Source organism: Trachemys scripta, chromosome 1, assembly GCF_013100865.1.
Source record: "Trachemys scripta elegans isolate TJP31775 chromosome 1, CAS_Tse_1.0, whole genome shotgun sequence".
Taxonomy (NCBI): Eukaryota; Metazoa; Chordata; order Testudines; family Emydidae; genus Trachemys; species Trachemys scripta.
Genome location: NC_048298.1, coordinates 160,006,050 through 160,022,372, shown reverse-complemented (window position 1 = coordinate 160,022,372; position 16,323 = coordinate 160,006,050). Strand labels below are relative to the sequence as shown.

Here is a 16,323-nt window from a genome sequence, read left to right as displayed (position 1 = left end):
ATGTTACTATTGAAGTATCTTAACAGCCCAGCAGCAGAGCTTCTCTCTAAAGGTCTATTTTTGGAAGTGACCCTATGGCACCTATTCCCAGGAGAAAATGGTGGTGTGTTGTGAGGTTTTTTTTGTTTTGTTTTGCTTAAGAGTGATGAGAACTCCTGAAGTGCCATCTACTGATAGTTTCAAGAAACTGCAGCAGCTTTAGATATTGTCTAAACCATCCATTTAAAAATAACTGAAGGAGAGAAAGATGGGAGGAGGAAACAGGGAAAATAGGGATACAACAATCATACTTTCAGGTGGTGGTTGACAGCCTCCATGATAGGGAATTTGAAAGTTAAGGGGATTACTCAATGTTTTGTTTAAACAATTTGTAAGTGAATTTTCAGCCCAACAACTAATAACTTGTGCAACCATATCTGAGCAGGCATGCTATGGATGCGCATCAATGCCATGAGGCGTTAGATTTGGAAAATTATATGTTAACTTGAAATCTGGGGTGGGGGAGACACCTAAATCATAGGGAGGTTCTTAGGCTAAATTATCATTGGTAAAAGTTTTTGACATCCTCTGGCTAAAGGGACTATAGGGAAAGAAAGTATTAGCTTCCCCAGAGATCTTAGAAGTTTGATAGACAGTTTTGAATTGGCATCTATTTTCTGTGTTGTATGTTATGTAAAAACAAACCTGCCCCAAAAGGCATATCCAGCCCCCGTTCTCTGTAGTTTCAGTGGGAGCGGAGTGAGTCAGCTGCATGAGAGGTATGGAGGGTAGAGTTGCCAATTTTGCTTTGACGTATTCCTGGAGGTTTCATCACAGGACAATCTTTAAAGATCAATTTTTAATTCCTGGAGATTCCAGGACAATCCTGGAGGGTTGACAACCCTAGTGCTAGCGGGGGGGGGGGGGAGAGGAAAGGGGAGGTGCATACCCCTTGCATGGCAGGGAAACTAGCTGTACATGGGGTTTCTTCAAGGCAGTGCACAGTGCACAGGTAAGGCCAGCATATGGGCATCTGGGGCCAGAGAATCAACTGCTGCATCCTCTCCACCCTGCCACCACTGTAGAACAGTGGCTCTCAACCTTTCAGGATGACTATACCCCGTAACTTAAAAATTACTTGCTTACAAAATCAGACATAAAAATACAAAAGCGTCACAACTCTATTACTGAAAAATTGCTTAGTTTCTCATTTTTACCATATAATTATAAAATAAATGGATTGGAATATAAATATAGTATGTACATTCAGTGTACAGTATATAGAGCAGTATAAACAAATCATGGTCTGTATGAAATTTTAGTTTGTACTGGCTTCGCTAGTGCTTTTTATGTAGCTAGTTGTAAAACTAGGCAAATATCTAGATGAGTTGCTGTACCCCCTGGAAGAGCTCTGCGCGTACCCCTGATTGAGAACCACTGCTGTAAAGGAAACACATTACAACTGCAGATGCTACTGCAACCTTGGGGCTGCATTGTCAGTCACCTCTGCAACCTCCTAGTGTGTGGGAAGAGAGGAAGAAATCTGTTCCCCACAAGTCTTTTGCACATCCTGGTAATGAGGGTGTGAATGTATTGCGGTATGTAGGCACAAAAGAGGGTTACAAGAAGGCATGGGAAGGATATTTGTCCTGTCTTAACTTTTGAATATGTATTGTGATGGGGCAAGGCCAGATGGCTACAGTAAAGTAGTGAGGAACAGGTATGTTAGCCCCAGGCTAAACAAATCCCTGGTACCATGGTAACCAAATGTCAGTTGCTCCAGGTTAATCAAGACACCTCGGGGCCAATCAAGATCCTCCTAGAAGGCAGCAGAGATAGCTAGATTGATTGGGACACCCGAAGCCAATCAAGGACTGGCTGGAACTAGTTAAAAGCCTCCCAGTTAGTCAGTGAGGTGTGGGGTCAGGAGTTATAGGAGGGAGCTGTGCTGTTGGAGGAATGCAGTAGTATGAATCCATATCAGGTGCAAGAAAGGAGGCCCTGAGGAATTGTGAAGAAGATATTGAGTGGGGGCTGCTGTGGGGAAGTAGCCCAGGGAATTGTACATGTCCTATTTCCAAAATGTCAGCTTCCATAGCTGCTACTTTTAGGGTCCCTGGCCTGGAGCCCGGAGTAGAGGGCGGGCCCGGGCTCCCCTCTCCAATTAATCACTGATACTGAGAGACAACAGAGACTGTGCGAGGGAGGGTTGTTTCTCCTCACCTCCCTTGTTGGCTTATGATGAAAATGGCTCACTAAGCTGTGACCCTGGCCTCTAGAGAGAGAGAGAGAGAGAGAAGGGCTATGTGGAGGGTCACAGTGAGCCTCTGAGGCTAGCAAAAATCCGCCAGGAAATGCAGGACCCACGGAGTCAAGGACAGAACTTTGTCACAGTATGCAATGGATTGAAAACCAAAATAAAGCTAGCAGCAGCAAACTAGATGGGTGCTGTTCAAATTTGATCTTCACCATCCTCTATATTTCGACAAGAGACCACACCAAATACTGCACTAACATTAGTTACTGTGAGTGGTAAGCCATCAATGTTTTAATTGTGTCCACTGTGTCTAAACAAAGAGATAAGCATTGGCTTTATTAGTAGACATCAGTAAATAGACTACTTAAACCACACTACGTTCTGAACAAGGAAGTTTCAGCTAAAAGCCTTTTTTAAAAGAAAACTGAAGAAAGGAACACAGTTGCTGTGAATTCCAAGAAGTTCTTTACACAGTATTTAAACACAGCTATTACAAGCACAGTCAGGCCCATTGACAACAATTTCGGGCCCCAGGGCAGAACAGTCAATGGGCCCCCACCCATGCACAAGCTGCGCCCACACAAACATGATCTGCCTGATATTTGGGGCTGGCTGGTGCCCAACGAGCTGCTGACTGCGCTGCTGGGCGCGCTCTTCCGGCACAGGCAGGGCTTCTACATGCCCACCTGGTAGGGTTGCCAACTGTATGATCGCGCAAACCCAAAGACCCTTTCCCCACCCCTGCCATGAGACCACGCTCCTGTCCCACGCCTTCTCCGAGGCCCCACCCCCTACTCACTACATTCCTCCACCCTCCATCGCTTGCTCTCCCCCACCCTCACTCACTTTCACCAGGCTGGGGCAGTGGGTTGGGGTGTGGGGTGCAAGCTCTGGGAGGGAGTTTGAGTGCAGGAGGGGGTGCAGGCTCTAGGCTGGGGGTTGTCACTTACCTCGGGCGGCTCCTGAAAGCGACCGGCACACCCCTCTGGCAGGGGCTTCTAGGCAGGAGGCCCAGGGGGTCTCAATGTACCGCTGCCTGCAGGTACTGCCCCTGCAGCTCCCACTGGCCACAGTTCCTGGCCAATGGGAGTTGCAGAGTCAGCACTTGGGGCGGGGACAGCGCGTGGAGATCCCGTCTCCCTCCCCCACCCCCCCAAGGGCCGCAGGGATATGCAGGCTACTTCTTGGAAGGGTGCGGGGCGAGGGCCAGCAGGAAGCCTGTCTTAGCCCCGCTGTGCTGCTGGGGGTCCCCAGGCCCTTTTAAATCTCCTGGGCCCCTGGGCAATTGCCCCCTTTCCCTCCACCCCCCGTTGGCAGGCCTGAGCACAGTGCTAACTGCAGTGTAAACAAAGCTGTAAGAAATGAGATGCTGCTTTACATTAAGTATCCCTATTTGCTAATGAGCCAACAGCCCCACTTGGAGAACGTGTACTTGGAGAACGGGGTACAAAATATATTGGAAGGACAGAACAGGTCGTGCGGGGGGGCGGGGGGTGAGCGGGAGTGGCACTATATGTGAAAGAAAATGTAGAATCAAATGAAGTAAAAATCTTAAATGAATCCACATGTTCCATAGAATCCCTAGGGATAGTAATTCCATGCTCTAATAAGAATATAACAGTAGGGATCTATTATTGACCACCTGACCGGGACAGTGATAGTGATGATGAAATGCTATCAAAATAAAGAACTCAATAACAGTGGAGGATTTCAATTATCCCCATACTGACTGGGTACATGTCACCTGAGAACAAACTGCAGAGACAGAATTTCTCAATACTTTAAATGACTGCTTCTTGGAGACGCTGGTACAGAACCTACAAGGGGAGAGGCAATACTCGATTTAGTCCTGAGTGGACCGCAGGATCTGGTCCAAGAGATAACTATTACAGGACTGCTTAGAAATAGAGACCATAATATAATAACATTTAACATACCTGTGGTGGGAAGAACACCTCAGCAGCCCAATACTGTGGTATTTAATTTCGGAAAGGTGAACTATGGAAAAATGAGGAGGTTAGTTAAACAGAAATTAAAAGGTACAGTGACTAGAGTGAAATCTCTGCAAGCAGCATGGACACTTTTCAAAGACACCATTATAGAGGCCCAACTTACATGTATACCCCAAATTAAAAAACACAGTAAAAGAACTAAAAAAGAGCCACTGTGGTTTAACAACCATATAAAAGAAGCAGTGAGAGATTAAAAAGGCATCTTTTAAAAAGTGGAAGTCAAATCCTAGTGAGGTAACTAGAAAGGAGCATAAACACTGCCAAATTAAGTAAAAATGTAATAAGAAAAGCCAAAAAGGAGTTTGAAGAACAGCTAGCCAAAAACTCAAAAGGTAGTTGTCATGGACTCAGAAGTCGTGCCCACTCTTGGCCCCGTGCAGTCCGTGGGGGGAACCGCCTTCAGTGAGCCAGCCCTTCTCGGGGGTCCACTCTCTCTCTGGGGTTAAGCTCCTCCACTCCTGGAGCCGCACCTCTCTGAGCGTTAATATGCCTGTCTCTCGCCGTGGGCCCCCTCAGGGAATCCACTCGCTCTGGACCCCCAGGGCTTCCACTCCCAAAGGGAATAATGCAACCCTGTTCTCTAGACTGGAGTGACCCTCAGCCAGCGTAAGACAGGAGGGTTTATTGAGGGTTTGAACACAGAAATCCACAGTAATAACAAAATGTTTTTAAGCATATCCGAAGCAGGAAGCCTGCTAAACAACCAGTGGGGCCCCTGGACGATCAAGATACAAAAGGAGCACTTAAAGACGATAAAGTAATTGTGGAGAAACTAAATGAATTCTTTGCTTCAGTCTTCATGGCTGAGGATGTTAGGGAGATTCCCAAACCTGAGCCGTCCTTTGTAGGTGACAAATCTGAGGAATTGTCACAGATTGAAGTGTCACTAGAGGTGGTTTTGGAATTAATTGATAAACCTAACAGTAGCAAGTCACCAGGACCAGATGGCATTCACCCAAGAATTCTGAAAGAACTCAAATGTGAAATTGCGGAACTATTAACTATGGTTTGTAACCTGTCCTTCAAATCAGCTTCTGTACCCAGTGACTGGAAGATAGCTAATATAATGCCAATATTTAAAAAGGGCTCTAGTGGTGATCCCAGCAATTACAGACCGGTAAGTCTAACATCAGTACTGGGCAAATTAGTTGAAACAATAGTAAAGAATAAAATTGGCAGACACATAGAACAACATAAATTGTTGGGCAAAAGTCCACATGGTTTCTGTAAAGGGAAATCATGTCTTACTCATCTATTAGAGTTCTTTGAAGGGGTCAACAAACATGTGGACAAGGGGAATCCAGTAGACATAGTGTACTTAGATTTCCAGAAAGCCTTTGACAAGGTCCCTCACCAAATGCTCTTACGTAAATTAAGTTGTCATGGGATAAGAGGGAAGATCCTTTCATGGATTGAGAACTGGTTAAAAGACAGGAAACAAAGGGTAGGAATAAATGGTAAATTTTCAGAATGGAGAGGGGTAACTAGTGGTGTTCCCCCAGGGTCAGTCCTAGGACCAATCCTATTCAACTTATTCATAAATGATCTGGAGAAAGGGGTAAACAGTGAGGTGGCAAAGTTTGCAGAGGATACTAAACTGCTCAAGATAGTTAAGACCAAAGCAGACTGTGAAGAACTTCAAAAAGATCTCACAAAACTAAGTGATTGGGCAAAAAACGGCAAATGAAATTTAATGTGGATAAATGTAAAGTAATGCACATTGGAAAAAATAACCCCAACTATACATACACTATGATGGAGGCTAATTTAGCTACAACTAATCAGGAAAGAGATGTTGGAGTCATTATGGATAGTTCTCCGAAGATGTCCACACAGTGTACAGCGGTAGTGAAGAAAGCAAACAGGATGTTAGGAATCATTAAAAAAGGGATAGAGAATAAGACGGAGAATATCTTATTGCCCTTATATAAATCCATGGTACGCCCACATCTTGAATACGCGTACAGATGTGGTCTCCTCATCTCAAAAAAGATATACTGGCATTAGAAAAGGTTCAGGGAAGGGCAACTAAAATGATTAGGGGGTTTGGAACGGGTCCTATATGAGGAGAGATTAAAGACGCTAGGAATTTTCAGCTTGCAAAAGAGGAGACTAAGGGGGGATATGATAGAGGTATATAAAATCATGAATGGTGTGGAGAAAGTGAATAAGGAAAAGTTATTGTTCCCATAATATCAGAACTAGGGGCCACCAAATGAAATTAATGGGCAGCGGGTTTAAAACAAATAAAAGGAAGTTCTTCTTCACACAACACACAGTCAACCTGTGGAACTCCTTACCTGAGGAGTTTGTGAAGGCTAGGACTATAACAGGGTTTAAAAGAGAACTAGATAAATTCATGGTGGTTAAGTCCATTAATGGCTATTAGCCAGGATGGGTAAGGAAAGGTGTCCCTAGCCTCTGTTTGTCAGAGGGTGGAGATGGATGGCAGGAGAGAGATCACTTCATCATCATTACCTGTTAGGTTCACTCCTTCTGGGGCACCTGGCATTGGCCACTGTTGGTAGACAGGATACTGGGCTGGATGGACCTTTGGTCTGACCCAGTATGGCCAGTCTTATGTATTGTGATTATCATTAAAGTCAGTTGTTTTCAACAGTTTCCACACAGAAGTCTGTCTCTAAGATACCTTCTTTCCCCCAATGTTCTTAGTTACCACAGTAATTTCCTCTTCCAAAAAAAATAGACAAAAAATGTTTTCAGATAACATTTTCCAGTGGTTACCATACAATGTTAACTTGGCCATAAAAACCCCTAGAGATGATCCCTGAAACGGTGAAGGGGTTACTGATGAGTAAAATAGGGCACTTAAAGTATCCCTGTGCTGCCACAAACAAAACAAGCATTGGAGAACAAAGTTGTAAAGTTCCAAATCTATTTAAGGCAAATGCATATCTTATGGGTTTTCTAACTGGAATGTGTCTCTTTGCTACATTTCTCCAAAATTGCAGTAACACAGAGATTAATTTTTTAAAAATAATTCAGTAAATTATGTTTTTTCAGTGAGACATGTGGGGTTCTGTGGTACCAGTCTGCTATGCAGCAGAGCAATCTGAACAGAGAAGACTAGTCCTGCTGGGATTTTGCACACAGAGTCTCTAAGCAACTTGGCTTATAGCAGAGTAAACTCAAGCAGGCGATATATCTGTCAAAGGCTATGTCTCAAGATAACCCCCTTGCGGAGTACCTTACTTACCTCATACATTGTTCTCTGGGCAACAGCAATCCTGGGGTTTGATTCTGGAGCATGGGGTGCATCCCTTTAGCTCTACTTTTTAGCAGGTCCACTCTCTTCTGGAGGGCCTATAAAGCAGTCCAAACAAAAGGAAAATACTTCCACAGCCCCCTTAATTTTGAGCCTTCATCCTCATGCAAGGGAGAGGGAAATAGTCTTTCAGTCTCAGCCACAGGCAGTCTCGGTTCCCAGTCACCTGCATTGCTAAAGCCAAGGCTTAGTCCCTGGGGGTTACAACAGAAAAAACAGACCAGCCCATCTTCCTCAGAGGGCTTGGGCCGGCCTCATTCTCCAACTGTTCATCGGTTAGAAACACAGGACCCCAATCTGGAGGCACTAGCTCTGCTTGTTTCAGAATATCACCCCAACTGTGCTGAATTCTTCCTTTTTAAGGGCCTTCCCCCAGGCCTGAGAAGCCACACAAATGCAGCAGGTTGGGGCTGATTGGAATAACAGGAATTAACCTCTTCTTGATTTGGGGGTGGGGGTAATCTGCCCCACTACAGTATCATGCTTCCAAAGGAAATGGGAGAATCACAATCACTGAAAAACTTCCCGGCAAGTCTGGATGATAATCAACGATAGGTTCTTTAGAGATAACCACATTGTGCAGGAGTGTTGTATGACATTGTTGAGATCAGCTTCTAACCCAGTGGATTCTAGTTGCTGAATGTGCTCATGACCAGATCCTCAAGGGTATTTAGATTCCTAACTCCCATTAAAATCAGGTGAGTGAGTTACGGTCCTAAATCTCTTTGAGGATCCAGATCTTGGATCAATTCCAACCTACCTCACAAGAAGTTTGTTGTACCCTATGCCTCACAGTAATTCTTGCTTGAGCATTTGTAATGGAATAAATATATTGTTCGCTGATAATACATCATTGGTTGACATTTCCCTAGTTTAACCACTGAATAGATTAGAAATGGAAAGTGTGGGACTTTTACAGAGAAGTCACTGGAAAGAAGAAATGATTAAACTAGTTTGTAGAGTTCTCATGGGTCCCCTGTTTTTGAACAGTGGATTGGAATCCAGAACAGCTTTTTGGCCTGATAGAAAGATTATTCTAACAGTGAACTTTAAATACATAAACATCTGTTACTAGGTCAGGACAAGAAAATTGGGGATGCCAGGAAATATGGTATTAACACTCTCCAATCAGTAAAGTATATATTATTTTGAAAATCTTCCATTTTGTTAGGTTTTTAGATTAGAGGAAGGTTCTAGTGCAGTGGTCCCCAAACTGTTGGGCATGTTGGTGGCAGGGGGGTAAGGCAGGGCCCGGGACAGCCCACATGAGGAGTGGGGAGGGGGCGCCCTCTAGCCTCGCCCCCAGCTGCCAGCCCCCCCCCCCCACCACGGTTCTGCTCCTGGCCGCAGCCCTGGCTGCTGTTCCAGCCCCATCCCCGGCTGCGGTTCCAGCCCCATCCCCATCCCTGCCTCACCCTCGGCCCTGGCTCCCGGCCCAGCCCCAGCCTCAACCCCCTTACCTCTCTCCGTACTCTTCCCCCCTGCTCCCAGGAGCTGCAGCCCCAGCTCCTGGGATGGGTGGTGTGGAGTGGACAGGGGGGGGGCACGATGTGAAAAGTTTGGGGGCCACTGTTCTAATGCATATTGCAAATCATCCTAACCTTCCTCAGTTTGTGAACTTCATCTTAAACACTCAAACAAGGGGAAGAAGAGTTTATGGAGTGAAGTGAAATGTTTTCTATTAAGTTGCCATTTCCTGCTATGGATCATTGACTCATGAGAAATGGGAAGTTTCCATGTTTTTACGCATCTGAAAAGCACATAGGATGTTGGAAGCCTTGGCGTAATTCATTTAATGTGGTTTCTGTGCAGATGTTCCCGTTGGTGCTACACTACTGACGGCCTTTTATAATGGCTGCATGGAGGTAAAGGTCAATGAAGTACAGCTGGATCTGGATGAAGCCTTCTCTAAACACAATGACATTCGATCCCACTCATGTCCACTGATTGCAAATGAAATGAATGAATTCTTAAATTAGCAGTCTCCCTTCAGATATAATTTGTGTAATGAATCTCACGTCATAATGAAACCTGTATTATTTTACTCAAGATGTTCCGAGAAAGGAGTTCAACTGGAGTGTTTCTATCCCCTTAACGTAGTTTGTGAAGATAAAAAAACAACCCACTTTTTTCAGTGATAAAAGGACATGATGAAGACTAAAATTCTGTGAAAATGTTCTTATCCATGTCAGTGATTAAATCTAGTTTAAAGATAAGATTTCTTTTAGGTGGAACCCTCTTTTTTTCCCCACCATTGTTGTGGTTTCCTTTTTGTATTTTACCCAGCTTGTAGAGTCAAATCAGGCCAGTCTGGCTGTCACTCTTGGTTCTGATGCTTTAGCACAAAGCTGTGGTGTTTGGGTTGCAAGTGCTACCATCAGGTTTGAATCTAAACAAAACTGTGTTCATTTAACTTTCAAAAACAAAATGAAAATGTCGTAGAAGGTTTTGGAAAATGTGTGCTTTGAAAAGTCTAAAAGTTATAAGCCCAAGGTCCCTGTCATTAGACTTCTGAATCACAGCATTATTTTGAGGAGCAACATCCAAACCCAAGCTTTTAGTAAATATCACATCTTTTCTTAAAAGGAAAGAAATTAGTAAAGTGGCTTTGTCAGCCTTATAATGTACTGGACCAACTTTTCCACTCAAAACCTCCTTTTATAGGTACATTTCAACTTGTGTTACACACTTCCACAGAACATATCAAAATGACAGAAAATGATATTTGATTACTCCTTAGAACAGACTAAGGTTAGCTTAAGGTTAATATTAATTCTTTCCATGTTTTCCATCAAGGAATCCCAGCATTGTACTTCAAACTTCAAGGCTATCTGATTGTTTGATTCAGAGCTCTATTAAGAGGGACACACTGCCACACTTAAAAATTAATTCAGTACCATGCTATTATCAGAAAACAAAGGCCAGCAGTTTTATGCGGGTGATTTGCACGGATGAAGCACCATCAGTCAGAGTTACAGGACATCAAATTGGAATTTACCAAGTAAAGCTAGGGGCCTCACTGGCAAACAAACAGACTTCCCCATTCAGGAGGAATCTCGCAATCCAGAGTTTCCTAGTCGCTCCTTCATACAGAAAGCTGTCAAACTAGTTCTCTCCTCAGGCCAATCCCTCAAAACTGGGGATAAAATCCCCATCGCTTCTGGGGACCTATAGAGAGAGGGATACAGCTGCGTTTGAAAGCCATATTTCAGCAAGAGTTGTTTATTTAGAGGAAGCCCCAAATTTTACAGCCATGTCACGCTTAAAGCCATATCCCCTCTCAGCCAGATTAACAAGGAAAGTTGATTAAGGCAGGAAGGAATGATTTTTCTGGGAAGTATCCAGTTCACACATTTCTGGCTTCCTTAATCTCCTTTGAGTGGGCTTTCCCTTCCCGGTTTCATTTTCACACATCCAGTAATTCTGGCTGCTCTAGCATTTTAGTCAAGCTGAACAAACAAACAAAGGAGAGACCAGGCATAAGCAGTGACTACCTTTCACCTCCAATCACAGAACTATTATCTATCAAAATACCTGAATTGGGGTCTGCTTCCTAGGGGCCTAATTGTAATATATTTGATGCCCCAGGATTAGAAATTTACTTACCAGGAGATGGATCATGCCATCCTTACTCACTTTGAGAACTATCTTAATCCCACTGAAATAAACGGGGTTCCTTGTGGTGTGAGGTACTACACAATGTAAACATACCTCAAAGCATAAAATCTGGGCCTAACTTTTCAACTGTATTTTGTCGTCTGCTTTCCCACCTCCCTCTTTAACTTCACTTCTCACCCTGTCCTTACTATATAACATTATGAGTATAATGGATGAATGTTTTCTATGGTTTCCCAGGGAAGCCAGTCTCAGGTCCCTCACAGAGTTTGACTCAGCACCAGTACTGCTGCTCATTGGTAAAAGGAAACCTTAAAGATTACTTGAAGAAGTCTCCAATGGCTAATCACCAGTCAGCTAATGACCCACCACTGTGAAGTGGCATCATGATGCAAAATTGCTTGTTTCTGTCTCCTTTAAATACTTATGGAAAAAATGCTACCGCCCACTGTACTTACCTTATTTGGACCCAATTCAGTAAAGCACTTAAGCACATGCTTAAGGCCAATTGAAATCAATTTGAATTATATGCTTCAATGCTGTGCTGAAATGGGGCTTTGGTGAAGCAGACAATCTAAACATGCCATTAAATAATTACTGCATTTGCAATTTAGTAGCAACAGCCCCAGAAAGTCAGATTGTCTTCAGGAAAGTAGATCTTCTGTTTGTTCAGCTTCCTTGCCTTCACAACAATCACAGAAACATGAAATAAGAATGTCAACATGACAAACCTTTATGTCAACATGTATACAACACAAGAAAAAAAAGTTTGGATTTTTTGTTTTCTAAATCCTAGAGAGACAGGAAATTAAGGAACATAGGAAATAGTGCCCCACTCAAAAACCTGTGTGATTTAGTGTGACATAACTATCTGTATTTTGTTTCCTGTACGGATACTTTAGTGTATTCTCATCTTACGTAAAGCTCTGTTGGATTTTTGAATGTGTAAGTGCCTCCATGTTTTAAACATGCAATAAAGGAGAATCTACAAGTTTCTTTTCATTTCAAGGTGTATTTGCATATCTTTGATTCATTTAAACTGAACACATCTTGTTCTGATGATAAAATGTCTTATTTAAGAATCTGTGGTAATCTTCAGTATAAAAAATTTCAATAACTCAAAGCTCATTTGCTGTTCAAATATGAATCCATATTCCCTAAATTCATGGTGGGTTTTATTAATGATTTAATATTGACAGTATCAATTAAACTGGGTTGATGTTACAGACAAGAAGCAAGATTAATGAGAGAAGTTTATCAGCTTCTGTATTTTCACATTTTGCATACAATATTTTGCACATTTTCTCGCACCTGAAATCCAGATGTGGAGTCGAATTCTAATTTACATGAAGGCCCTGTAATACCTACATATACAACCACTGTAAGGTTCCTCATTTTCATCTTACAAAGCGAGTTCACTAAGGAATGCTGTTACACAGCCAGCGATCACCCAGTTGCTAAAAGCTTTGGGGGTGCCATACGATTGTCAATGGACAGAAACTGAATATCCAGCCAGACCACTTTAAGGACCTAGCTAGAGCAGCTCTCAGTCTGCAAGGAGACTACAATTTTCCAGACACAATTATTTATAGTCACAGTTTGTATCACTTGGATATCCATCTATCTGATGTGTGGGTGCAGTCCTGTTATTTGCTTTTCAGACTTTAGAAAGAACCTAGCGTGTTTTAGGTGCTGATAGAATCTACGTAGGGATGATTATTATTAATACCAACATATTGCAAGTGCAGAAAAATGGAGGGCAGGTTATAAAAATCTGCACCAAAATCTTTTAGGGCAAACACTGTGAGAGTAAGGTTTATGCTGGTGTTTTTAAGCCAACATTTCCTCACTGCTCAATGACTATGCGCCAAGTGTTGATCTGGTCTCCTCCCTTCAGTCTATGAGTGGTTACATTGCAGTGGTATTATCTGGGTAAGGGACTAAATTTTGCCCAAACTGGCTCTGCAAGAGGGAGCAGGATGCTAGCATTTATATCACTTAGATAGACTTCTGTAACTCCTTTCTTCATAGAGGTTATCATTTACAAACTGCACAGCAGTACTTCATTCAGAAGAGTGAGTTATGGCTCTCTAAGAAGGTAAGTTCTACTAATATCTTAGGGATCTGAATTGCATCTGAACAAATCAATCAAGTGGGTGAAGGTAGATAACAAATGTCCAGGACTATATAGCATATATTCATGAAGTTGCACATACACCTCTTCCCCACACAATATTTGCTAACTATTAAAAAGGTGCTAAAAAGGATAAGACAAAATGTTTCTCCTCTGTAACAGGTCAGAGGCACACATGCCAAAAATGAAAACACTCCTGGCAAATTTTAACATCTAACATCACTAAAACTTTCTCACAATAATAGTGAATCATCCCACGCTGTAAACCTTGCCAGGGCTTTGTCGAAGGCCACACACTGCTTTTGTATCCGTCTCAAACACTTTTTGATTTCAAAAGGTATTCAAAGATAGAACGCCAGCACAGTTCCACCAGGACTAGCTGAAACGCTTTCTGGAAAAAAAAAAAAAAAAAAAAAAAATATCCAGCCATCTGCAATTAATGGCTTTTTTTCTACTGATTTCCCCCCTCCCCCGCCAACATTAAAATGGTCTTTAACGTTTGCAACATACATTTTCCTACTTTTACTGATGTGGTGCTTCCTCCTGCCCCTCCAATGTGGATTTCACAATAAGCACTATTATTTGTTTGGTCTACAGATGGCCAGGCTTGCAAATGCACTTACCTGCACACCCAAGTCAGCCATGCACACTTAAATTTCACAGGAGTTTATGAAGCATCTATCATTAATGCAGCGGCTAGGAGAAGATACTCTATGAGATAGTCTCTGATCTGCAATGTGATCAGATAGCCAGACCTGCCAGACATCAGACATCTCGCACATGACTGCAATGGAAGGAGAATAGGGCCAACGCTCCCCATATGTCCAAAACCCAGGGCTTTCACATAAGGAAGTGCTCTGCTTCTTTAAGCCTAGTAGAATGTTACACCTTCTCTTTCTTTCCAGTCCAGGTCTGGGCTAAGAAAACACAGCGCTCCATGCTGCAACCACAAAGGGAGATCTTGTTGGCTTTTCAAGATACTGGGCCAGATTCCCACCTGTATTACATCAGCGTGAATCCAAAATAAATGATTTCAATGGAATTAGTCAGCTATGAACCAGAGTAACATCGGAATCGGTCCCCAAATAGTCCTTCACCAGTGGACATTAACTAAGAGCACGGACCCTGTGTTCTGCCCTTGACCAGGAATGGAATTAGCCTCATGTCACCCATAATATTGATGTCCTGTCAAGGTTGCTTTTGCAAGCATTTTACTTTGTAGACAAAGATTAATGACTGACCATCTCAAAAATGCTCCATTTGAGAAATTCATTTCTTTAATGAATTAATGGCAAGAAACAAACCTTCTGAACAGGATACGATGCAGTTACAATATTGCCGGGTTTCTTTAAAGCATTAATGAGCATGCATCATTCTTCTTTGAACTCGCTTGGCAGTGAAGCATTTTACAGACACAAAAGAACTCTGATATTGACCAAATGTTAAAAGGATGGGTTGAGGTTTTCAGATCAGGGGTATTTCAGAGGGAGTAGCTGCAGCTACAGACTATGTTTGGAAGTAGCAGGACTTGGTGAGCAGTGCGTTTGGTCCATCTGTGGATTGTTTATTTGATTGTTTGTTTGTTCTCTATGTACAGGCTCTGTAGCTGGGCCATGGGCCATTGAGTAAGCCCTTGGAGCTCTGATCAGTGCCTTGCTAAAGGCCAGGAGGCTCTAGCCCTTGGAGCTTTGATCAACCCAGCCGTTTGAAGACTCTGAGTGGCTAATCACACCCTGGGTGGTGAGGAGCAGAGGAACTTGGAAGTGTGCTGAAAAAGAAGACCATCCAAGCCATCTTCTCTGAGATCCTTCCTGTCCCTTAAGCAAAGAAAAACAGAAGGCAGAAGATTCGGGAAGTAAATCGCTGGTTAGTAAATAGTGTAGGGCTTAGGTTTCGTGGAACATTGGTCCACCTTCTATGGGGGGAGTGAGCTGTATAGTTTGATGGCTTCTACCTCAGTAGAAGGGTGTCCAATCGCCTTGGAGACAGGCTGGCTAGAGTAGGCAAGAGGGGGTAAACTAATAGCAAAAGGGGAGGGTAAAAAGATGGAAGAGATGAGCGCTCAGTTAACACAAAATCCAAGATAGAGAAGAAAATTAATCAAGGAACCAGAGGACATGAAGAGAATAAATTCTTGAATTGCCTAGACACCAATGCTAGGAGCCTGGGTAACAAACAGCAGGCATTGTAACTGCTCATTTATGAGCATAAATTAGATCTAATTGGTATTACTGAAACCTGGTGAGATGATTCGCACAATTGGAACGTTTAAACTATTTAGGAAGGATCGAGTGGGCATATGGGGTGGGAAGTGGCACTCTAGGTCAAAAATGGAATTACCTGTTTGAGTCTCTGATAACTCGGAAAAAATTATCTTGAATACTTATGAATCAATATCCTAACAGATAAAGCACAAGATAACAGATAAAGCACAAGGGGGGAGAGAGAGCTCAGTGGTTTGAGCATTGGCCTGCTAAACCCAGGGATGTGAGTTCAATCCTTGAGGGGGCCACTTAGAGATCTGGGGCAAAAATCAGTACTTGGTCCTGCTAGTGAAGGCAGAGGGCTGGACTCAACCTTTCAAGGTCCCTTCCAGTTCTAGGAGATAGGATATCTCCATTAATAATAATAAAAAGATGGGGTATTAGTTGATGTCTGCTACAGACCACAAAAATCACACTAAGGAACAGGATGACCACTTATATACAACGAGAAGGGGAAAAAACCCTGTGAGATCATGGAGGACTTCAATTTGAATGCCATATGGTGGAGGTCTCATGATGCTAGTACTAAGACATCCTTGGACTGTCTACATAATATAGATCAGTACTCTTCATTATTTTTGAAGTGGGGGACTACTTTGGCAAAAAACCTTCAATGTGAGAGCCACATCGACTACTAAATTAACACATTGTTTACTACTCCTTAATGATGTAATGTTACAGAGCCACTCGTGTAACTAAAACAAAGTCTACTTGTACAATAAAATGATACTCCTTTTATAAAATTACCAGGAAAAATATGGAATTAAAAAGGCACC

At 42.8% G+C, this 16,323-nt stretch overlaps 1 protein-coding gene across 1 annotated transcript in view; it reads left to right on the top strand.

The window, feature by feature from the left end:
* The window catches only part of PROS1 (protein S), a 51,434-nt gene extending 39,277 nt beyond the window's left edge, over positions 1-12,157 (top strand). Inside the window, exon 15 of the mRNA XM_034791275.1 lies at positions 9,347-12,157. Within this exon, the coding sequence (XP_034647166.1) occupies positions 9,347-9,513 (167 nt within the window). The 3' untranslated portion in view covers positions 9,514-12,157. The remainder of the gene's footprint in view (positions 1-9,346) is intronic.
* Positions 12,158-16,323: the final 4,166 nt, after the last annotated feature.